This window comes from Oryzias latipes, chromosome 12 (assembly GCF_053564925.1).
Source record: "Oryzias latipes strain Hd-rR chromosome 12, Olatipes_Hd-rR_3.1".
NCBI lineage: Eukaryota > Metazoa > Chordata > Actinopteri > Beloniformes > Adrianichthyidae > Oryzias > Oryzias latipes.
In genome coordinates, this window is record NC_136248.1 from 25168980 (window position 1) to 25196602 (window position 27623).

General features: G+C 39.5%; 1 protein-coding gene and 1 long non-coding RNA gene across 3 annotated transcripts in view; one reads left to right on the forward strand and one right to left on the reverse strand.

The window, feature by feature from the left end:
- The window catches only part of ntng2b (netrin g2b), an 80793-nt gene that overhangs the window by 15015 nt on the left and 38155 nt on the right, over nucleotides 1–27623 (forward strand). The window contains exon 3 of the mRNA XM_011481543.4: nucleotides 1691–2334. Within this exon, the coding sequence (XP_011479845.1) occupies nucleotides 1691–2334 (644 nt within the window). The remainder of the gene's footprint in view (nucleotides 1–1690; nucleotides 2335–27623) is intronic.
- LOC110016045 (uncharacterized) overlaps nucleotides 1–27623 on the reverse strand; it is a 92570-nt gene that overhangs the window by 11506 nt on the left and 53441 nt on the right. For both annotated transcript variants that reach the window (XR_013659520.1, XR_013659521.1), the window contains exon 2: nucleotides 12104–12246. This is a non-coding gene — a long non-coding RNA (uncharacterized LOC110016045). The remainder of the gene's footprint in view (nucleotides 1–12103; nucleotides 12247–27623) is intronic.

The window sequence follows — 27623 nt, forward strand, 5'->3', positions numbered from 1 at the left end:
CGCAGAGACTTCTGGAAAATTCCAGGGCACTTGATTTTGGAATTGTAGATTTGGACAGCACTACAAAATGGCAGACGCACTAAATAATGCACTATTTAGTGAGTAGGGAAGAAATTCGGACAAAACCAGCGTCTCTCTGTGCCTTAAAACCAGGAACTCGTGCAGGATATTTTCTGGACATGTCCGAATCAGCTGATGCCATTATTCCATGCAGGGGCACAAACTTCAGTTGGCAGAGATTCAGGAATCGGTGGAACAAGCTCCTGCTCGACTGGCCAGAGTGCTCTTCATCTCTTCAGAAATTCCTGCAGCACCTCCTTTGGACGGAATTTTTGTGATATACCGGAGGAGTACTAAAACAAAAAAATCTGCGAATACGTGACACTGCATATATTAAAACGTGAATAAGCAAGGGAACACTGTATCCCGGTACTATGATTTGCCTTTCAAAATGAAAAGTCTGCTCTTGTTTCCATATTTTGTTTAATAAATGTCTCCCAAAAGTGCAACTTATGTATGACTTTTTCTTCTTGGTTGTGCATTTTTTGGCGTCTGCGACTTATACTCCGGATCAACTTATTGTGCGGAATATGATGTATAATCGAAAAATGTAATTGATGAGTTTAAATACTTTTAGTGCTTAAAGTATTTACTTAAAATATAAAATTATAACTTTTTTGTTTAATTACTGTACTGCTTTAGGACAGCACTTATTATAATAAATAATCTGTTTTGTGCATCTGCTGCAATCCAAACTGTGCCAGAGCTGAATTTAGCAAATTAAGCACCGAGAGAGATGACTGAGGATCTCTGGGAATTCTTTGTGCAAATATTTTCCCTTCTGCTGTGATGGGAATGTCAGACAAGTAGCCCAGAAGTCATGAGTTTTGTATTTAAACAAAAACTTGATTGTAAATGTAATCCAGCTTGTGTGTGTGTGTGTGTTTGTGTTTTAACCTGCTAACCTGATTGGGTGATTTTTTTCTTCTAGATAGCATGAAAAAGTCTCCAATCAGACTAAGAGGCATTACTTAGATCAGATGGGAAGGAGCCTGTGGAGCTCTGGGATCCATGTGAATAATCCTGTTGACTCTAAGTTGTGTAGCAGGGAAGCAGCTTGAAAGCATTGGCATCACTCGGAGAGGAGGATCAATTCTCTGGAGTTAAAAGTGCAGCCGCACTCTGCTGTCCATGCAAAGACAGTGATGATGCACGACGCTCCTGACCTTCCTGTTGTACTGATTTGCAAGTTTACTTTTAATGTCACTGTAGCGCTTATGCGAGCTGCTCGCCATTCAGACTCAGTGTGGTTATGGGGAGAAATTTCTTTTTAATTGAGCTTTAAACATCCCTGTAATAATATCTTTGGAATCAAGCAGTATTTGAGTAGAACTAATGACAGAGAATAAATTAGAGAGGAAATGGGAGCACCAATTCTTTTCTCCTGCTTTACTCATTACTTTGTCTGCTGCGAGACCAACTTCAAATAATAAAAAATTAAAATAAGACTTTTTTCTGTGCATCATAGTCAAATGTGATCTGACAAAGACTAATCAAAACAAATGAATGAGCACAACAACTCTTTCTTTGCATTGTAGAAATGTGGCATTGTTCATTTTTGATTAAAGTTATGTTGCAGCCTCCTGAAACTCCTATCTTGCTGACCTTTTTGACTTTTTGTGTCCTGCAGGAGAACCCATACTTGTGCAGCGATGAGTGTGATGCATCTAGCCCTGACCTTGCCCACCCGCCTCAGTTGATGCAGGACAGCGAGCGCAATGGTATGATCACCTACTGGCAGACAGTCACCTGGAGACGCCACCCAGAGCCCCTGCTGGCGAACATCAGCATGTCCTGGAACAAAAGCCTGGAGCTCACAGATGACATTCAGATCACCTTTGAATATGGCCGTCCCACTATCATGGTGCTGGATAAATCCATGGACCATGGCCGCTCCTGGCAGCCCTATCAGTTCTATGCCGACGACTGCTTGGACGCTTTCAACATGCCCCCCAAACGAGTGCGCGACCTCTCGCCCGCCAACATCACACGGGTCATCTGCACCGAGCAGTACTCTCGCTGGGTCGGCTCCAAGAATGACAAGAACGTAAAGTTCGAGGTGCGGGCCCGCTTCTCTGTGTTCGCAGGGCCTCGGCTGCAGAACATGGAGAACCTGTACACCCGCATGGAAAGTATGAAGGGACTGCGGGACTTCTTCACCTTCACCAACTTGAGGCTGAGACTGCTCAGGCCTGCCCTCGGAGGCACCTACGTCCAGAGAGAAAACCTTCTCAAGTACTTCTATGCCATCTCTAACATCGAAGTACCAGCCAGGTGAGGAGGCAGGCGCTGATGAACTTCACATTTAGAAAAGCAGCAAGCAAAACAATGACAAGTTCAATGAAACTGCTGAAAAAAAGGGCAAAACATGCAACGACAGAGTAGACTGTTGAATTAAAATGTGATTTCTTCAGTCAAATCAACAAACATATATTCATTTGTTCCAGGGGTCTGCAACCTTTAACACCAAAAAATCCCCAGATTAAAACCCAGTAAGAGCCACTTCACGGTTTAGAAAAGAACACGTTATTTATAATTCTGTGGCCATTAAGCCATTCATTCATAAAATGTAGCTTATAATTATTTACAATAATTGAATTATGAAAGTGTTATATTTTGATTATATTGCTTTCGACAGACTCAAACACAAGTTTCTTCTAAAATAAAATACATTGTGTCAGTTAAAATATTCCCACTGTAGTAGATTTATTTGCAATTAAACTATAAGAACTTTGCCTTTGAGCAGCAACTAGGGACAAGATGAGAATAGAGTTTTAACATATTCTATTAAATAACCACTCAAACAGTGGATCTAACCTTTTACAATTATTTTGCTTATCTGACGTATGCATTTTGGAAGAAAGGTAATTCTCTCAGTGTCTCTTGATTTTAGGTAATTTTTAATCATTTAAGATCAACTCGGTTTATAAATCTAAAATTAAATGACAAAACATAACTAACAAATCAATTATATATGAAAATTGTTTTCATTTTAATTCAAAGCCAAAGAGCCGCAATTTAGAGATAAATGGAGCCTCAGCTTGCAGACCCCTGATTTGAACCATATATTTATATATTCTGCTTTTTTTTCCTGAATGAAAACTATTAACATAAGGGAGGTACAATAGTCTTGGCACAACATTGATATCAACCTTAAAATCCATATTTTTTCTTAAAACAGACAGACTCAGTAGTTGTCTTTATTTTGTGATTTTTCTGGTAAAACACAATCAGATCAGGAGACAAATGTTCTTTACCAACTTTCCTCCACTTCCTGATTCATTTATACTGATAAAGGACCTGCAATTGTATTTTGCTGTAATGAAAGCTTCATGAGGTCTAAACTTTCAAATACTAAAAAAGAATTCATATTTGAGCAAAAGTGACAATCCTCGACTGGAATCTACATGTTTTGTGCTTGTAGTTGAATATTCTGTCTCTGCTGAATTCAAACATGACTGCCCACCTCCCATACCCAGCCTATGTGATTTGAGGGCTTTCAAACTGACCCCGAGCATGAATCCGGCCCAGCCCGTCACCGGCCCTGTGATGACAATGATTAATGACAGAAACACACAGCCTCGGTGGTCCAACATAACCTCCCTCGCCGCCCCCTCATCCAGGTTCTGTGGGGAGCGGGGGGGGGGGGGGGGGGGGGGGGGGGGGGGGGCTTACATAGCAATTTTGTGACAGTGAACGATGCTCACGCCATCATACACCTGCTTAGCATCAACGAGCCATCTCCCCTTCCTTTCAGAGTTATTATTCCAATCAATACGGCGGGCTGACATTTGAATGGTATTTAACATCCTTGTTGGAATGGCGTGCAGCGGGAGGAAGAATGCATGAATTTGCGAGTGTTAGCTGGACGAAGGGGGGGAGCATCTGTTTGAGCCAGGCGTTGACCGATATGTGTGTGTGTGTGTGCGCATGAAAAAAAAAGATGTGGGGGTTGTTTGATGAAGTCCTGAGTGGATGCTGACACAGCACACATACAAACACGCACAAGCAGCCTTCTGGCAGCGTGGAGAGCAGGCCTGCAGGTATTGATCACTGCCACTTTTCAACCTCAGCATTGAATCAGAGAGAGAGATCAGTTGAATATCAAGAGTTGGCAAAAACTTCGATCAAACTCAGCAAAAAGAATAAAAACTATGCAAATTGTAGGGGTGTAACAGTTATTGATGATATGACTTTAAAACGATTAAGTGCATCACAGCGGACAACACACAAGTGATGGCACCGAAAAATGATCATGCCATCATTACAGTCTAATGTTTAGAAACACTTTGAACTTCGTAAAGTCATCTGACTACGTATACAGGGTGGTTGAACATTTTTAATAATGTTCCGTTTGTGTTTTTTTTGATGTGGAAAAACGACAATAGGCTGAACTTCATGAAACTAAAATGTGAATGGATTTTCCATTAATTCTTGTTTGTTTGTACACATATTTTACTTACTTGATTATTTTTCAAAAAACACAAGGTATTCATATTCTAGTCACACTGGTTGAATTTTAGGCTGTGGATAAAATTTAGATCCGTTAAAATAATTATTCAAAATGACCAATATCAACTATAAATAAAATTAACATTAAAATGACTCGTTACACCCCTAGCAATTGGAAATAACAGTGTTTGTTTCTTTTCCAGTGGTTTAGTCAAATTACTGATACTTCACTTTGCTTTAAACATCTACTTTCTTTGGGTATTAACTCTAACAACTTTTGTCTTATGTGTAAAGTTTAAAAAAAATCTCTTCCTCAGTTCTGGTGGCACCTAGTTTTGGTTAGAGCTGGATCTGGTAACAGAGAACCCAAATTTAGCAGGGTGGAGATGACGGAGGCAAGTCCGTCTCCTGCCCCGGCCACCCACACCTCCCGTAATATTACCACTAATCAATAAGTTATTCTGGGCAGCCAGCAGGGGTATAAAGTGATAGGGATGGGGGGGGTGGTCCTGAGCAGTACAGTACAATCAGCAGCGTCTGATGCTTACGGCTGGAAAATTGATTCTGGAGAGTGAGACGATTAGTCAGTGTTCCCTGGACAAAAGGCTAAGCTATTTCATCTCCCCTCGTCTGGCCTTGGTAACATATTGGGATTTCCAATGCTTAAAATTTGAATAATGAATATTCCGCTCTACTGGTGCTCCAGCAGGAACGGCACACTGAAATGGGTTTTGTGTGATCAAGACTGAGTGGCAGTGTACCGCAGGTCGTCGTGGTAATGAGATACGCTGCCGTTGTCGATGGAAACCGGGCTGCAGTTACTTCCTGGTCGTATTGTGTGTCCTCGTGCCTCCGGCTGAGACTCTGGCTGAACCCAGTTAAAAGTAATTATTATTAGTTGACTGTTTATAATGATCTGAAGTGAGGCTGCACAGGGATAGCCAAACAGAGCCTTGTTTTTTTTCCCCCCGCAGCCAATGCAGATGCAATCCTTGTGGGACGAGTCTCCTACCAAATGATGCTGCTGCAGGTATGCTAAAAGGCTGGTCCTCTGGGATAAATAGTGCTGTTTTATCAATAAATACGTAACCTGATAAACCACTGAGTGCAAATGCTGGCAGAGCAGAGCTGAGCTTGAGGGTGTAAATTTAGATTTGTGGATGCAACAAAAACGCCCCGCAAACTGGATCTAGAGCACAGTGTGACAGGACGTTTAGAGGAGAGGTCAGCCAGAGGTGGAACCAAGATTTGGAAGGAGAAAGGAGAAGAGAAGCACAGACATATCCAAGTCTCACTCTGATCATCTTCCGATCTTTTGTAAAAGCGTTCCCAGTAGCCAACATAAAAAATAAAAAAAAGGATTGTTTTCTTGGGCATAGTTTCTGCAGAGCGGCAGTAATCCATTAGAATTTCTCCTCGGAGTTGTGGGTGGGACTCCTGGCACAGAGTAAGCCTGCAACTGTTTCCCATTATCCATCTTTTTTTGTGCTCTCCCGCTAGCCTACAGCCCCTCAAAATCCAACATAACTAGTACAACAAAAATGGCGAGCAATATTATAGATATCCAGCCGTACAGTTTTGAGCCAGATACCAGCTCAGACGAGGACAACCAAGATCCACGTGGATCTAACCGCCTACTAGTGGATGCATCTGAATGAAGTGGAGCAGGGAGCTTGTAACTTGCCGTAGTGACTTGTACATCACACTGCAAGCTTTTTCCAGTGGCATTTTTGCATCTGCTCCTGATTAACAATGATTGGAATAAAGACACATTTGGAAGTGCAATTTTAAAATTAGTTTTCTCTATATATATGCTTCATCATGAGAAAAATGCAACAAGAAAATGCTCAAAACAAACAAAAAATTGCAATTTTCATCAGTGCGGGTCTTTAAAAGTTGTCAATGAAAACTTATTGTACTATATGTGTAGCAACACCAACTAAAAGAGATGGAGCAGTGACTGATGCAAACTTCTAAGCCTCCTTCAAGAGGCTTGACTTCTGATGTGAGTGTTTCCATATCACCAATGGACCACGTGAAAGCTATCTCCAGCCTCAGCTCTATCATCATTTACATCAGCAAAATCGCATTCACCGGGAAGCCTCACTCATAAGAAAGCATCTCAAATGTTCCCCTCATTCATTGAACCTCCATTTCTCCAAGCCCGTTTCCTCTGTCCCATCTGTCAGCCGCCCTGCCGGACTGTAGACTGCCTTATGGATTAGACGGTAGGTCGTGGGCTGGGCCATTTTAATGAAATAAGCAGCAGGTCGTACGGTGGGTCTTTATAATGGAATAAAGGAAAGGCTTCAAGCTCAGGAAGAGCCAACTAAGTGGATTAAGGCCAAGAGGGAGAGAAGGAGCCAGAGCAGGATGAGGAGGTAGACAAAGTCTGCGTTGTTTTTATTTTTTCACTCATGGTTCATAATCGCTGCAGCATCAGTTTCTCTCATAGTCGACTGATACATTTTGATTTAAATTGACTTATGGAGGATGATGGTATTTGAGAGGAGCCAGCTGATCCTAGCTTCTCTTCCACTCTGTCAGTTAGCTGAATCAAAGACACACGAGTCAGCAACTGGCGGGCCACATTACGTCTATGCTTTTTCCATTAAGGAAAAAAAAAAAACAATGCTGACCATTAAAGCATGCTGCAAAAGCAGGTTTTAATCTGTTTAATAAAAAAAATATTATCAAACATTTAAAGCAAATAACAGGAAGTGGGGGGAAAAGCAGTTTGAGTGCATCTTCAAGTCTTTGTTTGCCAGAAAATAAAGAAAAGATGATCCACATGTAAAAGCTAAACTTTTGATTGACATGACAAATAATGTTAAAAAGAGTTCTGCACATTCTGTCTCAGTTATCTTGTTATATTAAAAGGCTGTTCTGGTTTTTACGAAAGATTTTGAAATAATTCTGCACATGAGCACTCATAATATCACTAAAATTGTGATATTGAAAACTTCTAAAAACAGTGAATAACTTCTATACTTAGCCCCTGATAACACATAATGCGTTCAGTTTCTTATAAAAACCATATTTTCTAATAAGGAAAAAGATAGTTAAGAGCTGGTTTGGCGTTGTGGAAACAATCTGAAAGTCAATGCCGCTCTGAATGTTTTGCGTTGTTTCATGGCTGCTTGACTCATTTACCCATCGCGTGTCTGTGATTCTCTCTTCAACACCCCCCCTTCCGCTACTGGAGCTAATGTGCTCAGAAGTGTTAGTGCTCCTGACCGACTGGCACTGAAAACTTTCCGTTACACCCAGCAGAGACTCTACAAAGGGACATGCAAAGCAGACTTTAACTATTGAGACAGCTGAAGTTACAAAGGAAGTAACTCTGCATCAACAGGGTTGTAACTTTGTTATCCAAACAATGCATCAAAATTAGCTTTGTTTCTCTAGCAAGAAGGAAAGTAACTAAATTACCATTTGTTATTTATGTTCAAATGATTTTTTATCCTAAAGCGGACAGTTTTTTTTTTTAGAAACCCCTGCTAATCATAACTTATTCTTGTAGTTATTAGCATAGGGTTGCAGCACAAAAATAATCAAGAACAGACGGTGAGTTAAATGATGACATTTGTATTTGCAAACTTTTAATAATAAAACTTAAAAAAGCAAATTACCTTGAGCGTTTAGTTTTCCACAGATACAAAAGTTTCACTTTGAACCAAATGAAAAAACGAAGTATTAAGAGCTAGACATGTTTTACCCATGAACCACTACGAGGCGTTTAAAAAAAAAACGCCCCCCCCTTGCTGGGGGGGGGGGGGGGGGGCAGCTGTCTGACCACCGGGGGACAGTCTACCAGCTGTCCCCAACTTACCCCCTTCCTCATATAACCTCATAATAGGGTGAGGGGGTGGGGGGCTTAGCCTGCGATGAGCCTTGGGGGGGGGGTTTACTAGGCAGTGGCCCCCCTCCCATGGTTGCCGTATGGAGTGGGCCCCCCCTCTTTCGGTTTTATTTGCACCTTAGACATGTAGGGCCCTTGGTAGGGGGGGTGCTTGGACATCACTGCCAGCAAGCAGCGGATGTCCTCCTGGCACCCTACCCGCCAATTTTAACCACACCTTAGACATTTAGGGTCCCTTGGTGGGGAGGGTGAGGGGACGTCACTGTGAGTAATCAGGAGATGTCCCCTCAGTGCCCTACCCGCCAATTTTAACTGCACCCCCCTTAGCACACACACCCCTCCCCCCTCAATATATACATTCCAACATAAACACACACACATGCACACACACACCCTCTCAAACACACATACACGCACACACATTTTGCAAGGAAGGTGGGACCTAGGACCATCTGTCCCCTGCCTCTTCCCTGGTGGGGGGTACGGGCCCCTTTGCAACGGCGGCCGTGTCCCCGGGGTGCCGGCTTCCTGGGCCCGGCGGTGCTCTCTCCGCGCGGCGGGGGGGTTCACATTACATCTGAGCCGGGAGTGTTCGTGTCCCTGGGGGGTGGGTTCTGGTCCTTGCTCCTGGGCGCTGGGCCCCGCCATATTTCCAACTGTGGCCGAGCCTGGTCGGGCCATATTTACAACACCCCTTGTGGGCCCTCTTTTTTTCCCCGGGGTTCCCCCCCTCTTGGGCGGGGGCGGCGGGCCCCTGCCCCGCTCCTCCCTGGACCAGCCGCGGGCCGGGCGGATGGCTGCCTGGAGCGCGGAGCGGGTCTCCCTTGGGGGGTCCTGGCTCGTACCTGGGGTTGGGGCGGGGGGATGCCCGGAACTCCTGGGTGGTGGTGGGGTGCTCGTCTGGGGCTGTGGGCGTCCGTCTCCGGTGGGGCCCTGCGTTGGGTTCTCCCGGCGCGGCGGGGGGGCTGCTCTCCTGGTTGGGCTGGGGCGGCGCTCTCTCTCCCTCCGTGCTTCCCTGCTCTCTGGCTCTGGGGGCCTTGCGGCGGTCCTGCTGGCCCTGGCCTGGGTGGCGGGCTTGGTCGCCCGGGCGGCGGTTGTTCCCTGCCGGTTCCCGTGTGGCGTTGGGGGGATTCCGGCTGCCGCTGCTGCTGCGGTGGGGGTCTTGGGGTGGGGATGGCTGGGCACTCTCCCTCCTTCTTTCCACGTTCCACCATCCATTTTAGAAGAACATAAACACTCACCTGAGCACAGGCGTTAGCTCACCTTTGCACTTACAGTTTGCATGACTGAATGACTGAAATATTTCACACTAGTTGGTTTTAAGGCATAAGTATGCGTGTGAACACTATCTGTTTTGTATATATGTCGACAGGTGGACATTTTTTGCAGCTAGCAGGTGTGTTTATAACATTTGAGTGTGTGTGTGGACAGGCTCCGCCCTTATTGTACTACATTTGAACGTTACCATAATGATTAACAACCAGTAAACTTGTTGCTTTATGCTGCTTCATGGTCTTATCCCCCTTCCCCTCCTATTATCACCCCCTACCCCCCCTCTCTCTATCGTCCCTCTCTCTTCTTCCCCTCTTTCCTTTTCCGTCCGGTCCAACACCAAAGATTTTCAGACATGATTGAAATTAATAAAGTTTGGCCTCAATTACAAAAGGGGTTTATCCAGACATACCTTTGGTTTGTCTGAAGATTAATAACCCCTCTTGTTAAAGTAAAATCTGTCCAACACAAGAGGCCCTCAGCTCTCATCTGTCTGCCCAGCTGTTGGACAGGACAAGTTTAAAAAAAAAAAAAAAAAAAAAAAAAAAAAAAAAAAAAAAAAATCAACACTCATTCATGCGATGAAGTATCAGGGCTAACCTACAAGCATTTTTTATTACGACTTTAAAGTCATAGATTTATGAGAAAAAAAGTTGTAAAAGTCATGGATTAAATTTATGGCTTTTTTTCTTGTAAATGTGTGTTTTAATGTTTTAGACGTATTACTTTAAATGTTGTAACTTTACGACTTTAAAACATGTAATTTTATGATTCAAAAAAATAGAGAAAACTTTAAAAATTATTTTTGTTAATTTACAAGATTTAAAGTTGTAAATTTACAAGTTTTTTCTCTGGACGACGTTAAATCCCTTTTTTTTTTCTGGCGCTAATAATCTATCATGGATTTACACCAACCCAAACTTTGTTGCTTTTTTATTTGCATTTTGAGACTATTTTAGTTGTTAACTGAAACCCTAAAATTCCATACAATGGGGGGGAAAAATAGAACAAAAGTTTAGCTTATAAAAAAAAACTTTTTTTCAGTAAGTGAATCAATATAAAAATCCTTATAAACCTTGAATTTTTTTTTACATTTTTTACCTTATTACTGGACAGTGGTCTTTTGATTGATGGTTAATTGTCCCTAGCTTAAGATCTCATATTGACTGCAAAGTCAAAAAATGGCTTTTAGCCAAGCCAATACGAACCAAGGAACCACATGTTTTCTTTTTTATTATTTTATAAAGGCATTGAAGTAGACCAAGACTTGGTAGTGCTGGTTAGGGAATTCAGATGCTAACATTTGGTTTGGTTTGCTTTTAACTTTCATTTATTTTTGGAGACCAAACTGGTTTTGCTTTTGTGACTTAAAGGTGAAAAGAACAAAAGCTATCAGCTGGTCACAATCCAAAACTTTGATCAACCTCCTCACAAAACCATATGCATTTTTGATGTGTGCTTCTCTGATCATATATCAATAAATCTTTGCATTTACACGACTTCACATAATATGTGCCCACAAACATTTTCCATCTTTATGATGATGCTCACTTCTTTCAGTTCACATTGCACCAGGATTCACTGACAAACTACTACAGCCAGACTACGCCCACGCTCAGATGCGTTTTCAGATCTGCCTGAACAAAGCTGACAACTGTCTCTTAAAACAAGAGCGTTTACATATGCATCTCTTTCTGCACTCAAGATGAAAAAATCTTTTTTAATTAAATCATTAGCAACTAATTTCGTGACTTTGAACCAGCTGAGATAGAATGACTTATTTCAAAAGGTTCTTTCCAAACACAACCCCTTTCTTGCATGTTAAATGGATCTTTAGTTATAAAACTTATCTAAAAATCAGATAATAAAAAATAAAAATATGATTTGAAGCAGAAGCCTTTAAAAAAAGCATCATCCACTTGTTCTTTTGTTGGTTGTGGGGTTTTTCCTAAAAAAAAAAAAAAAAAAAGGAATCCTGCTATGTAATAATGTCTAAATGTGATTCATTTTGCATGTAGACAATGATCTGATGTGAAGTTGTTTTTAAACATTTTAGAAGTTCACAGAGTTTTCCATTCAAACAGATACCAACAATAACTTGAGATCTATGGGATCGGATTCAGGGTTTGTTCAGAAGCATTATGGTCAGCTTAAGAAGTTATAAATAATTTGAATTAATATTTACAGACAGAATTAACATCTCAGTGTCACAAAAAATGTAATATATTTTTCTAAAAATTGAAAAATTGATTGAAATTAAGCTTCTCATGGACTGCCAGAACCTACAGTCCTGCCTTTTCCTTTCCCAAATGTCCTTTTTGGCATATAGAGTGGCCAACAAATGTGATTCACATGTGCTAAGAAATGTCAAAAAAGCAGCCCTCGGATCCCTCAGCAGGATTGCAGGGAAAACTTCAGCAAAGATAATGCTGCAATCCTTAGAAAGCTTGTACTTACCCACATAGGCAACATCAATGTGTGGGTCAATGAGGCCTCCATCCTGTCCATTTGATTCTGCAGAAGCAGCATGACCCATGAGATCCATGCATGAGTGGACCTGCCAGGTTTACCCTCAAATATAACTCACATCTTGGGCTGCTCTGTGGAAGAAGAAAAAGGCATTACCAAAACCAGTGTGGTGCAGTGTTAATGCTGGCTCTTAGTCATCTTTACTTCATATAGCTTTTTTTTCTGATAATTTGAGGGAGTCTTCTTATAGTGCAGTGTTTGTCATGTAATCTTTTGTCACATATATCAATGAGTGGTTCCTTTTACATGCCATCTTATGTTGTATTTACAAATGTAAAAAAGTCAATTTTTTTTTCAAACTGATTATTTCTGGGGGGGGTTTATGCATCCTTTGATTTTTTTTAAGTTATTTATTATTCAAACGAGCAGCTTTGTGGACAGAACTTCTTACTTTGTGCTGGCTTTCTTCTAATTGGCTTACTTTTTAAAAGTGAGATTAAATTAAATATGTATAATAAAATTTGTTCAAGCAGCTTTTGCACTGATATGCAACACTTTACAGATAGTGAATTGATTACACAATTAACAGATTCTGCAGAATCGGCTGGAATTAACTTCCTTGCAAAAACGGTCAAAGATCTACAGTAATTCAAATAGCATGTGCCATGTCCATGTGCCGGTGAATACTAAGGCGTTAAAGGGTTACGTTTATATTATCTCAGTGTGAACTTTTTTTTTTTACTTTTTTCAGTCAAAGTGAAAAAAAAACTAGTTTACAAGAACACATAGTTTATTAGCTGATCTTCCATTTTATGTTAAATTTTTATTTTTCAATCCCTTTTTTTGTAATACTAAAACAAGCTGTCATTGTTTTAACCCCACGGACTGGGGCATAAACTTACTTTTGCTACTACTTAAAAATAAACTGCATCCACTGCTGCCTAGTCAAAAAACACCAAAACCTTACAGTGAACTGGTGAACTGTCCAATGCCTTTGCTCTGAAGTTGCTGGGATAGGCTCCAGCAACACCTATGACTCTTCAGGATAAAGCCAGAACAAAATACAAATGGACGACAGACAATTTTTTTTTTTTAAATATGGTAAATATTTAAAGAAGTCGTTTCTCCCTCAGAGGTTCAAAAATTCTTACACGCTAATACCAAAATAAGAAGTCTGCTATCCTGCTATATCGCCCCCATGTGGCCTGTTTAACATCTTAAATTTCCTGATGGAGACTAACAAAAACCTCAAAGAAATGTGCTATGTTGGAATTAGGTCATTTTGGTGGGTGGCGGTGGAGGACTTTGCAACAAGTCCTCTACCTCAAACCTTTTTTTTATCTTGACCTCTGACTTTTATCTTCGTGTTTATAGTTAATAGAAAGCATTACAGTGAAACATTTAGCTTAGAACGTCTAAAATAAAAAAATAACATTTGATTTATTTTTTAAACAACAGCTTCTACCAAGAAAATCTGTCTAAGATTCTATATTAAAAATGTAAAAAACGAAAAATAAATCAAACATACTAAATCAAGTTTGCAAATGTGTGACCTTATGTAACCCTGATCTTGTACTTGTGGGTTACCACTGCTTCCTGAGGGAAAGACTAATTAGGCCCTGAACAGCTCTCAGAGGCTAATCCTTCTCTTACAAAGGCTTATTGTTGTAGTGGAATCATGAATGACGATACCAGGGCAGATAGGAAGGAATATCTGCGGCCTCTGGCTACTCCATCCTCTCCACTGAAGAGCACATGCTTCCTATTTGCTCTCTCTTTGGAGCCTCCAGCCTCTTTTACTTCCCTGATTAGCTTCTTAGGGTGACTTTCAGACTGTCAGACTATTCTTGAACTACAGTAAAGTTTTCTTTCCTGTCCTTCGTAGAGGGAAGGTGAGTGGATTGGAGGTGTAAGCCTGGATAACGGGAGAGAGGGGCGATCCAGGCAGATGATGGATTAACTTCTAGTTTCAGGGGACTAGCTGGGGTGTGTGATTTTGTGATGAATGATGTGAGGTGTGATGCTCTGTAAATATTATTCTCCCGTTCACAGATCATGCATTTGAAAACTCTGTCTATTCTATTCTATGAGCACTGCTGCCTTTATTTTCCACAGCATGAATGAAACATACGAGCCACATGTGTGCTCAAAGACAGGAAAACTTTGCGTGGACTCTCCCACCTCGCTTAGACTCCTCCCATCTATGTTATCTTCCTCCGGGGCAGCTGAGGCTCAGAAAACAGATCGCTTTTTAAATCATTCATGAGCACTCTCCGGAAAAGAAAGGCATGCAGAAATCGGAGGAAACGGAATGAGGAATGTGTCATCGTCCCTCTTATATGCAATGATTTATGACACAATGGTTGTAAGTGATTTGATAATCAGAGTTTATTTCCCCTCTGAAAGAATAGTTAAAGTCAGCAATTTTGCCTGATTTCCTTTCATTCTTTTGTTTTACAGATGAATATTTTTCCCCCATTTCCCCCCATTTTTTAACAGTTTTTTTCTTCTCTCACCCACAAATACCCTTTTAAAAACACAAATAAAATAAGGAATAAATCTCGTGAGAAGAAACCCTCTTGATACAGCAGCTTTAAAGCTCAAAAGTGTGCTGGGAATTGGAAGGTGGAGGGAATATGTCCTTGGAAAGATGGCTGCTTCTCAGTCAGCTACATTAATTAGCATAGCATTATTAAAGGGATGGCGTGATCAAAAACATGCTGCCGTATTTGCTGTGGGAGCGTCTCTGTCATCACAAGCATGTTGATGGCTTCCGATAAACAACTCATCAACTTGAGTCTGAGTGTGAGGGAGAGGCAAAATCCTTGTGTGCTGGTTAATGAGAAACACACCGGCTCAAACTGTCATCAGTCACTTTTTGATGTCAGACACTCTCCGTTTCACCGCAGTGTTTTCCCAACAGAAGCCAGAAGGGGATGGATCTTTTTTAACGCATCTAAACAAATCAACGGTGGATGTCAGATATATAATGTTATATTTGCCAAATGGTTCATCTCTGATAAACTCACAAGAATACATGTATATTCTTGTAATAGATGATAACTTGCAGTTTGGCAATTTCTTTCCCATTATGCCCACATTGTTGGTGTTCATCTAAAAAGTTGCATCTACATCTCTACAGTCAACATTTGGGTTGCACAGTGGTGTATTGGTTAGCATTCTTACCCCAAAGTGAGAAGGTCCTGGTTCTTTCTGTATGGAGTTTATATGTCCTCCTAGAGCATGTCGGAGTTTTCTCTGGTTTCCTCCCATAGTCCAACTGGACTAAAAATTTTTTAATTGGTGACCCTAAATTGGTGTGACTGTGAATGTGTGTGGTGTTTTTTTTTCCTGCCCTACCTTTACCCAACAGTAGCTAGGCATGTTTCAGCAACCCACATGATCCAATCAGGTCTACAGCCGACTTTAGGAAATGTATAGATGGAAAGTCAATTTTAAAGACAGACATAACTGCACAGCTTTTATAGATGAAGTTAAAAGTGAGGCCAATGAGGGAGTGTCTGAACTATAAACTGGCTTCTGAGTTTCTCTATGTCCCCTTAGCTTCCATTATATATAAAAAAGGGATGTACTTCTATGAAATCCAGTGTTATGCTGCATGTACGCCGGACGCGATTCGCGCCTGTTGCCTCGCTTTTGACAGGACAAATTTACTGCTTGACGCCTAAACATGCTGCAGAAGAACCACCAATGTTTTTCTAAACTTCATTTATGGCACATCATGAAAAACATGGATGATGCTTATGTTAATGTTTTGTGTGTTTAACATAACCGACATAAATGTCTCTCTCATGTTGATGCAGTATCTTAGGTTTATACTTTTTGGAGAGATCTACAGAGGTGCCAGCAAGCATGTTGCCGTGTCGGTTCAGCAGATCCTTCAGAGTCTCTCCCCGTGCCTTACTCATGCAGAGGGAGCTGCGCCTGGGTTATGGCCGTTTTAAATGTTACTTTAATATGTCTGTGGCCCAGTTTGAGCATTAGCCCAAGAGGGAAAAAAAACAAACTGGGGATCTTATGATTACTGCCTTGATGAAAATGAGATAAACATTATAAGCCCATGGAGCTGAAGAGATCGAGGTTGCTACAATGGCACCCGCTCTTTGTCTGCTGGGCAGCCAACCACCCACAGGCCAGCATAGCGAGCATCGCTGCTCAGGGTCCAACTGTCGGACCCTGAGCAGTGGCGTTCGCTCACTCGATGATCCTCCTTTGCTTGCTCACTCCGCACTCTGAGTTGCCGGAGACGGTCTCGCTTAATGTTGGGCGAAGGCGGGTTACACCCTGGACAGGTTGCCAGCCTGTCAAAGAGTCCATGGAGCTAGCAAACCATGCCGCTCAGGGTCTTGCAGGATCCACAGATCGCGTCTGTACATTAACTTAACATTGAAGCTTAGGACGCAACGTGTCTGGTGTGAACAGTAGCCATTAGCTGGTTTCAAGTCTGCCATTTTTAGGAAAAAGTGTTACATGTATATATTGTAGTTTCCATTGGAAAAAAAAAACAATGAAAAGAATTTAATATTTTATTTCTGATGTGACCAACTTCACAAAATCATTTGTTAGTGTGATCAGCTTACTTTTGCTTGCTGAAAGTGTGAGAAACAGTGCACAACAACTTCAACGGAGTACAAGTATAAATGCGCTTGGTAGAAATTCACAAAGGATTACAAGTTAAAAAGCCACTTTTGGATTTTTACAAATGTTCCAAAGTTTTTTCCAGAAATTCAGAAGTTTTCTTCAAAAGTCTTATTTCAAAGTGTGGTAAATAAACAATGAACTTTGGTGCTGCTGCATTCTTTAAGATGCTTGCAGGTCTAAAATAAGTTTGGAGCATTTGACAATTTGTAATACATGCAGCTGGGTAAGTCTTTTTTTTTTTTTTGGAGTACGAAAACTGGAATGCCACCTGGTAATAAAAAAACATTTCCAAGAACAGAGAAATCAAGAATACAAAAAGAAAATCATATTACTTTTTTACTGAGTAAATTGAAGCTTTTTCAATTCATTCAATGATGAAAGATGCCACATTTACTTAAATCAGGAGCATAACAAGGTTAAAAAAAATTAGCAAGAAACTTTGCAAAAAATACACTAATGTAGCATTGATCTGATATAAAATAGTCTAAAAACATGAAAATGTACTCTAGGGAAATCCTGTTTTTGAAAGGTAGCATTGCAGTAATAAGCTTCCAAAACTAAACAAATAAAAGTTAAATAAAAGAAAATGATAGTCTAATAGATTTATGACAGTAAAGATTACAGTTGATGGATCTAATGATCCGTCTTGATAGGAAATTTACTGTAGGCGTAAGTCATTTGTACATTCCTCTGCCACAATCTTGAATATAACATGCATCAGATGAAGACATCAGCTCTGTCAACTTTATAAATTTGCACAAGCTTGAGATTATTTTAAAAAACTGCAACATTATGTTGGGTTCCTTTTTTTGGAAAAGTATTGTGAGGTTGCATTGTTTTGTATTTATGACAAATGTATTTCTGAGAAGATCTCTAGAAAATAAGCATTCTGATTCCTGGGCAGGCATTGAGAATGCTGTAAAACACAGATTGGATGGTTTTTTAAACAAGGCTCTTACGTTTCAGTGCTTGCACATATTGTCTCGCTAAGTGGACTAATGGGTTTTGAAACTTCCTCCCTCCCCTTGTCCCCACCTTCTCTTCATCCTTCTCCTTGCCTCTCTCGTGGCCCGTGGCTCAGGTAGCTCTTCTGTTGCTATGACTAATGATGTTTTTTAAGTCTCAAGGTTCCAGTAGGATAATTATATTAACCCTTGTCCTCTAGATGATCCCAAATCAACTCTTCTTCCTCAGGCATCCTCCCCTCCTCTTTCTCAGTGGAATTAAACTTTAATACACATGGCTGGTAAAAAAAAAAAAAATCCGCACTAGTATAGTGAAGTTTTCTTTTGCAAATTGTGTCATTTTTGGAATATGTAAACACAACTGTAAAGCAAAAAAAGGAAAGAGAAAATTAAAATTTATTTTAAACAAAAAAAATTACATTTCAGTGTTAATTTTTTTCATATTAGTAACTTTAAAAAAATATTTTATTCATCCAGATGATTAAATTAAGTTAAATAAAGTTTCTTATAACCCCTGGAAGCTGAAACACACTGGGGGGGCACCAGATAACAGGAAGGACCCCCCAACAAATCCCACAGCATCCCCAAATATCCGCCTCTTCATTACTTTTTAATTAAATCTATTGTCTACCTTCTCCAATGACTTTCCCTGCATTCCCTCCAATAATGGGGATGTGTGCTAGTCCCTGAATCTCACATTACACCCAATTTCCTGTCACCCCAGGTGTTACTTGGTGCTGCGGTGTTCATTAAAACACACCCAGCCGCAGTAAGGACTCTGCAGGGAGCTTACCCTCTAACATTCTACATAGTTACACAGATCTCGGGACGGTCATGGATGGGAGGGAAAAAAAGCAAGTCTGGACGTGCCTAAAAGAGTACATATTTGCCAGTTTTTATGCAATGCAAACACAATAATAAAGGCATGCTGTGATTCAAATTACCATCCTGCAAATGCCAAATAAAACTAAAAATATATCTTGGATAAATTAATATGTGTCGCCCTACGCAGCGGTCAGTGACCTTGAAGGACGAGGCTATTCACAGGTGACCCATTTCAGCATATTTATTCAAAGTACAGCATCTCTTCATTAGTATCATGGGGTGGAATTGCTTATGTGGTAGTTCCTGAACTCTAAACATAGCCACATTAAAAAAAATATATAAATCCAGAAGGTCTCAGATTCACCTTTTAACTCTGCAGGACCAAGTTCTGTTGTATATTTAATGCAAGTGGATCATAAGAAAATCAAGGAAAATTGCTACATTTTGTTAAACTTAATAATGCAAGAAAATGAAACTAATATCAAATTTTAAAAATAACTCATATGAAAAATAAAACCAGAAAAAAGAGGTCATATTTTTCTTTCCATTTAACAACCAAGAGAAGAATGTCATTTCTAAATAGCTCTTCAAAAAATCTTTATAACAATTTTAGCAACGCTAACAAAAAATTTAAAAAGAAATTAATTGAATTGAATTGAATTTTTATTTGTAACCCTGTAAAGCCAACAACATAAAAAAATGTGACAGAAAAAATTGGTATTTGGGATTTTTAAACCCTTTTATGAAATACACAAAAAAATTGCAATTTCTTTTATGAGATATAGTGTCAATTATGAAACTCTGTGGTAGGCTTTGCTCACACAATGTTAGTTTAAGATGAAAAACTTATTTTAAAAAAAGAGTGTTTAGGGGGGGAAAAAGCAACAAAAAAAAGCATCATCCACTTTTTCTTTTGTTGGTTGTGGGGTTTTTGCTAAAAAAAAAAAAAACCAAAAAAAAAAAAGAATCCTGCTATGTAATAATGTATAAATCTGATTCATTTTGCATGTAGACAATTATCTGATGTGAAGTTGTTTTTTAAACATTTTTGAAGTTATCAGTTTTCCATTCAAACGGATACCAACAATAACTTGAGATCTATGGGATCGGGTCATCTGGACCCCATAGGAAAGCAAAGGCTTACAATTAGTTTTAAAGGAAAGTTTGAATCATGCTAATGAGATAGGGGTCACAGAAATGTATCAAATATGAAAGTCCTAAAATGTGCACTTTAAACAACTGAGCATATTTTTAATTTTTTTTCCATGCCTAATGACTGTCCGTCAAACATATTGACTTCACCTTGACCTAGTTTTTCATTTAGCAAAACTAAACTTACTAACTTATAAATCTGTGAAACCTTTTTGGCTTTGGATAAAAGCCTCTATTTGATATAGTTTGATGTAATGCAACCCAACTCCATATGTGCACTTTAGCAGATGCAGTCTTTGAACTTAAAGACAGCTTTGATATCCAAATAAGAGAGGAAGCTAATATAAAAAGGACTTGGATATTAAATGAACAGATGAGTAACTTAACGAGCTACAATTAATCAGTAGTGTAGCCTTATATATATCTTTAAAATACACTCATACAAGCATGTTTAATAATTAAAAAACAGCATCTTTTCTCAACACTCAGATTGAGATTATAGGGTTAAGAAGAGGTTTAGGAACAAACTACTGATCCTGTTGCTAGAAAACAGTCTGAACAACTGAAATCCAGCCAAAAACTTGCATTTTTTAAATATTTTTTAGACCTAATCAGATTTTGTCTAGTGACATATCAAAACATTTATGACAAATTTGTGCTAATTTTCACATGAGATTTCCAGTTTGAACACGGATTTATGGATCCAAACCTCAGCAACATCCAAGGAAGTATTTTTACAGATTTTGAGCAGAATCAAATGTGAGCAGGTGCAGTAAAGCCAGAGGTGAAGATTGAGGTGGAGATGAATTTGCATGTGCATAAATATTAAATATTACATTAGGTGAAAGTGTGTGCCCTTTTCAGGAATAAAGGGATTATTTTCTATTAGTTTTGATCAAATCTTTTTATGAAAAAAAAAGATACTGTGGTGGAACAATAAGCTACAATGTGTGATGAAGTAAAGATGTCATTCAGTCTGATTGTGCTCAGTGGCGTGCATGGAAGTGCTGAGCAGCTCCAACTGATTCTATTTTTGTATCAACATGGCAAGAGGAAAAGATCTAAGTGGCTTTGAAGCTACCACCACGCATGCCCCAAGAATGAATCCTACTTTCAGCCCCAAAGACTCTTCAACTTATGTTTGAAAAGTGACATGTCCTCTTAGATCTGCAAGAAAAAAAAGAGGCATAAAGTGGGTCATAGTCTTTGGTCCAAGCACATTTAAAGAATTCTAGCAGTCATACCATTTGAGGTGTGGTTTAATTAACAAATGGAATGATTATCAAGTCACTATAAGGAGACGTTTTCTTTGAAAAAATCTATATGACGGTTTTCTGCTGTGGACTATGTCATGTTGATTAATTCCAATGGACAGTACTTATTTGTCACATCCTATATGTTTTTTATTTTAGTGTTATATTTGATTAAAAGTTGCAGAAAAATAATTGCCCACATCCATCAAGATCAAAAAGATCCATCTTTTTAGAAGCTGGGCTAGGGTTGTCACTTTGCACACATTTTGTCCCAAAAAAGATGAAAAAAAGCTCCAGCAAAGTTGAGAAAACCTCTCTAAAAAGCTGCTTATTAATGTCCCTGCTAGTACTTAAAGGCCAACAAAAACAGCGCACAGCTGGGCCTGTAATCCACACCTGAACTGCTCTGGTATACAGCTCTGTCACTTTCAGCTGCACTCATGAGAACGCTCCTCTGAGGTCTGGAGAACAGAACAGGATGTGCCCGGACTCCATTATTTAGCCATTTTTTCCTGTGCATACAGTGCATACTTCAGAGAGCAGGCACGTCAAAGCGGAGCAGAGTTTTTTCTGCTGCTCTTTACGGGACCAACGCGACCAATCAGATCACGCAACGGCCTGCATGCACGCTACAGCCATTTACTGTATGCTGTGTGAATTATTTACGCCATCGTTTTGTCCCGCTCCCTCTTTCTCTATGGCCCTTAATATATAACAAAGTAAAGCACCAGATCACAAAATGTTTTGATAAATAAACTGTGCTGAAATAATGAATCATCCCAAAAGCACACCAGGGAGGTTATACAACTTTCCTCTGCACTTCTAAACTTTACAAATACACACAGGGTGTAGATTGCAAAGACAATCAAGGTCATTCATCTGCTATGAATAATTAAGGATGTCTTTTTGCTTGATGCATCATTCCTATCTTTTGCAGTCATCTTACAGTCAACATGTCTAACAGTTAAAGGCGCAGCTCATTCATTCAAAGGAAACTTTCCTGATTTTTTTAGATTGTGAATTAATATGTGATATCATATAGGAAGGTATATCATAATGATTTATTGGTCGGATTCCAAGCTAAATTTGGTACCAAGACTGACTTTCCTACATGATCTTGTTGCCAGTTCTTTCAGAAGATAAATAGAAAATCTAGACGGTGAAAAGACCACCAACCCTCAAGGGTTAGTGCAGCATCCTGCGGGGATAGTCAACTTATAATTTACTTATGAGCAGTGTAAGCGCATCTCCTACTAATTTTCTATTTAGTCCAAATGCTTAGCACGTAACTTTTTGATTGCAGTGATACGTATTCAAAAAGGATATTCAGAATTTGGAGCATTGGATGCAGTTTATTTTTTCAAATACTTGACAGTAGAGTCTTTTGTATTTGTTTTATTAGTGAGTTCTAGTTCACACAGCTTTACCAACAAATCTCAATCTTTTTCCGGTAAACATAGAAAAAGTTGGGAAAATATTTGGACCATAATTAAATGGCCTTTTAGTACCTCGACATGGATTTTTTAATGCCATGGACACACCAGGCATGTGATGTGCATTTAAGAATATGCTAAACGGGCATTCTTGAATGCTCTTTTGGCATACGGTGTTCACACTGGACTGTCGCTACCAAATGCTAACATATGTGCCCAGAGTTTGGGGAGGCTTGGTCCAAAATGTCAAAACGATGCAAATCTTGTTCCAGGCTGTTTCTTTCACGGCTCTAGTCCGATGAATGAAAGACTTGGTGTCACACGCACAAATTGCAATTATTAATCTCTCCTTCATGGTCAATTTTCAAGTGGTAGTCACTTTTAAAAGGACGCTACAACAAATTACTACCAAATCTGAGTCCCTGATTGGTTAAAGTTCAACTTGTTTAGCATTCAACGCACAATGGCCAAGATCTTTGTACGCAGAGCCCAAAAATGGTCTTAACATGCAAAGTCACGTGTGAATACGAAAGTTTTGCTCATAAACGTGCATCTATAAAGACTTTTAATTGGAAATAGTCTATAACGCATGTTTTCAAGCCCAGTAACTTTATGACAAAAGTCTGAATCAACAGAAATGTTCAAAAAGGCTAAGCAGAAAAAAAAAGGATGAGTAACAGTTTGAGTAAAAACACAAGAAAAGAACATTGAAGTTTTTATAGGCATTTGAAGCTTTGCTTTGTTTTTATGTTACATAACGAGCTTTGAAATAATTTAAAAAAAAAAAATCAAACTTTCATTATTACATGAAAAACTTTATGGATTAGAAAAATTCTGCATGAAAACATGTTTGATATAATTCTTGCATCTTTCACTGCATTGGCAGGTCAGATATAGATTGCCTGTGTTGTCTTGAGAGACAGTGAAAGCGCATGTGAGAAAAATGAATGGTAAAGATGGGTGGGGGTGGTGTAAAGAGGTGGTGCAGAGGAGAGGGAATGTGTAAAGAGGCTCGTGCCGCCACGGAAGGTTGCACTAGAGGAAAATCGATCCTCTGCCTTCAGAGAAAGGAATTTATGAAGCTGGAACATAAACGCAGTCATGTCCAATTAGCTCCTCTAAATTTACGAGGCGAGGCAGAGGAGGAAGTAGGAGGGGACATGGTGATAAAGACATCAGCAGAAACCAATAAGGCATGCTGCAGCTCATTGATTTCAAGTTCATGCAACTTCCATTCTGAGCTTGGTTGCTTCCAGCTGTCCTGGAAATAAAAGGCTGGAGGACTCAGGCCCACCTCTAGTAGACAGTGGCTAAGGTTTATGCGCTTTTAAATAAAGTTATAAATAAACCTGGAAAATCCCTCATTTGCTTTACTTTATGTTCAAATGGAAAAAAAATAGGCAATACTTGACAGTTTTAAACCCTAATATAATGAAAAAATTGGCTTCTAAACTGGTGGGTTAGAAAGAAATTCTGAATATTCTGCATGTAAATCCGCTTCCTGGTGGATGACTGAACATCAGTGCAAGGTAAAGGTCAGCCATCTGCCTGAAGTAAAAAGTAAAGGTGAAAGCATTTTTTAAATGGAGAAAAGCTTTAAAGGAGACTGTTTTTAATAGAACTGGTTTTCTGTCAACATCCTGTAAAGAGGAATGTTGGAGAAATTAAGTTTGTGCTTCACACCTTCTGAAAATCTTTCATAGATGTTCTGGCAGCATGGCCGGACTTCCCATTAGCCAGAGCCAGGCGGTCGCCTGCCCCCCCCCCCCCCCCCCCCCCAACACTCTAGGGAACCCAAACTGAACGACTAATAAAATTTTCTAAAGTAAATTTTACATCCATCATTATTTAACTCTGCCATAAAAAAAACACAACGAATCACCGAACTGGCATCCGACCAATCATGTAAATGTGTTTTGTGAGACTTGCAAGTAAGCAAGCAAAGGCAGCATCGGCGGTTTGCATCCCAATAGGGTGGTTTGTATTCTGACTTTTGGGCAAAATTTGCAATAGGTGGATACACATAATGTGGGCGGGTTTGGGATCAGTTCGGGATCTTTTAGTTCCTGGTTGAAATAGTAAGTTACAAGCAGGAATGTGCAGTCAGGGGAAGCAGTGCATCACCTGTTATCATCCTCACCTGACGTCATGAGATGTAAAGCCTACTGATAGTAAAATAAATGTGTTCACTCTAACCTGTTCCAAAAATGCAATTAATACATTTAATCCTAATCATTTTAATCATTTTTATCCTCAAAAATTGCTGTATTTAGCAAATTTCCAGTTTAATTGTACAATAAATTACTCAATTCTATGTGAAGTTGGGCGGATTGTCCCTTTAGTTCACTCAGCGTATGCTAATGTTTTAATAATAACATTTTTGTTAACATTCTAGACATTTTTACTTCATGTCCTCTATTTCTGTTTGATAGTTAATGTAGTTGTTTATGTAGTTTGTCTGTCATTTAGAACAGGATAAAAAAAACTCTAAAGGAAGGTAAAAGAAGTCAAGAAGGAGACAAGTAGAAGAAAATGAGAGGAAAACCAAATGGAGTGTAAGAAGATTGTAACTTCTTTAATTGTTTAATCTTTAATTTTTTTAGTGATGCCAACCTATACTGTTTAGTTCCTTCATTCAAGTATGTGTTTCTTGGGAAACACATACTTCTATGGGATTCTTGACATCGACGTTACCCTAAAGTGGACCAGTAAGGATTCTATTTTACCCTAAAGATTTAAAATAAATTAATTAATTAATGAATAAAAAAGCAGTGTTATTGCTCGCCTGGGGCCCCCAAAACTGCTAAGTCAGCCACTGTCTGGCAGTGAGACCTTTTTTGAGGCCATTGACTGATCATAACTACAGCTTCAAATATTGCCATTTTTTTTTAATAGAAGTGATAGTGCTGGTATTCAAAAGAACATTTCCACATGTGCAGGTTTAGAGTCTGACCTGAAGCTCTCGTTAGTATCAATGCATTTTGTTTGTTACCCACTGCAGAAACAAAACTACAAAAATGACTTGGGGCTTGTTTACCAACCTGGGCTGGTTTGTTTCAGTGAGAAAATAATGTTAACACTGCAATGGTGGAGCAATTAGAGAAAAAATAAATGCCCACAGCATAAATCAATGAAATCATGAAAAATATCTGGTGGGTTAAAGCAGTGTGGTGAAAACAGAGGTTCTTTTTTAGCATGTGATAGAACTAGCATGTTTTTGTCTTTGTGCTATTTATTACTGGTGAAAACAGTAATAAACAGCAGTTTGTGCTGCTGAATTCTCCAGGTTCTTGGTTCACTCCACAGAGCGCTGCATTAGCACAAAGCAAAAGACAGAAAATTGCTCATTTGAACTGAGTCCACAGGACTGTCCTAGGGTGAAAGCAACTGTTCCATACCATCAAAGACACATGGAGCTGTAGGCTTTACTGCAACTTAAACTAACTTTAACCATATAAAGTTAGATTCAATTTTAAAAGGGGTTAAATAATTATTTGGACTGCAGCAACTCTTCAACCGTTTACGCAATTAACGTAATTTCAGTAGAATGTGAAGCAGAGAAAAACAGCCGATATGCAACGCTCAAAAATATTGAAATGCTTACGTAATCAATCTGCTGATTCTGTCGTGGAAAAAGGTTATTTTTATGCAACACCCTAAGTTAGTTAAGAGTTTGGCCTCAGAAAAGCATTTGAAACTATACCGTTGTACTTCTATTATTTGTAAAAATAACCACATTTGAAACCAAAGAAGTTTTAGTTGAATTAAAACAATAATTCCAATGGGGTTTATTCAGACATACCTCTGTTTTGTCAGAAGATTCATAACCCCTATTGTTAAGCTTGTAAAATATGCCTAACACAAGAGGCCTTCAGCTCTCATCTGTTTGCCCAGCTGTTGGACAGGACAAGTTGATTTTTTTTTTTTTAATTCCGGTTCAATGCTTTGATGGGCATCTTTCATCAATGCTTAGGTGACTAAAAAGCTACATACACAACGGCCATGTGATGCACATTCAAGAATACTCCATCAGCGCATTTTTTAACAGTGGTGTTCACACTGGACAAGCAGGGAGGGGCTTCTTTTGCCTTTACTACTGTTTATTAGCGCATGTCCGCCACCAATAGTTGGAAGAGGCTTGGAGTCAAATGTTGAAACGGTGCAAATCTCGTGAATCTTGCTTCAGGCTTTTTCTTTTACAGCTCTATTCCAAATTATATAATCATTGGTGTCATAATTTCAGCCAGGCACACAAGAACCTGAATTGAAGAGGATGCCATCCATATGTCACAATCTAATCCAAGTCCCTGATGATCAAAATTTGATCTGGTCCGTAGAACCGCCAAAGGGATGTTTGTATAAACTTGAGATTTTCAAAGCAAAAACCCAAAAACACATACTTTCATTGAAAGTGACCACTTGAATGTGTGTTGCAGAGGGCAGTGTCAACGTAGCTTAAACCGTTGAGTTTTCTTCTTAGTTTTTTATGCCTTTAACAAGATAAAATACAGTTTAGATAGGGACAGATTTGGAACATAGTTTCCAAATGAATGCCGTGTCAGTCACTCCTAGGTGATAAGACTTTCTTGAAAAAGCACAACACTCTGCCCCCATTAGACTCTCTTTTTGTGTCTCCATCAGATTGTGCAGCCAGGGGTGTTGTAAACGTGAGATGCTGCTCCTCCGTGAAAGCTGATTGAACATGGAATAGTGGAGGGAGACCTCCCACTGAGTCACAGCTGCATCATTTCAGTCTGTCATCATAGGTTAGAGCACATGGATGTAGCCCTCCTCCATCCCGTTTCTCCTCCAGTTGTGAAAGACAGACTTTCTTAGCTTTAAAACAGTCTTAATTCTTCATTAACCAGTGTGGTCGCTTAATGCATTATTTAGATCCTCTCCATTTTGTCATCTTCCAACTCTTCCAAAGCACATGTCCACAACCTAGTTTTCCCAGTGCACTCCTTAGTCAACAGTGGTGCAACGGCAGAACCAAAGGAGCTAAAAGGGCATGGCTGCAAAGACCAAAACAGAGAGATGCAGGGGAAGAGAAGTAGGATGAAGTGGAAAATCTCAGAGGAGGACAAAAGTGAAATGCTGACAGTCAGTCGCAAAAGACTGCATTTGAAAGCAAAAAGAAAGAGGGAAAAAAAGAAATGAGTGAGACAGAGCGATAGCTGTGTCCCCTATGAGGGATAAAGAAATACAAGTCGACTAC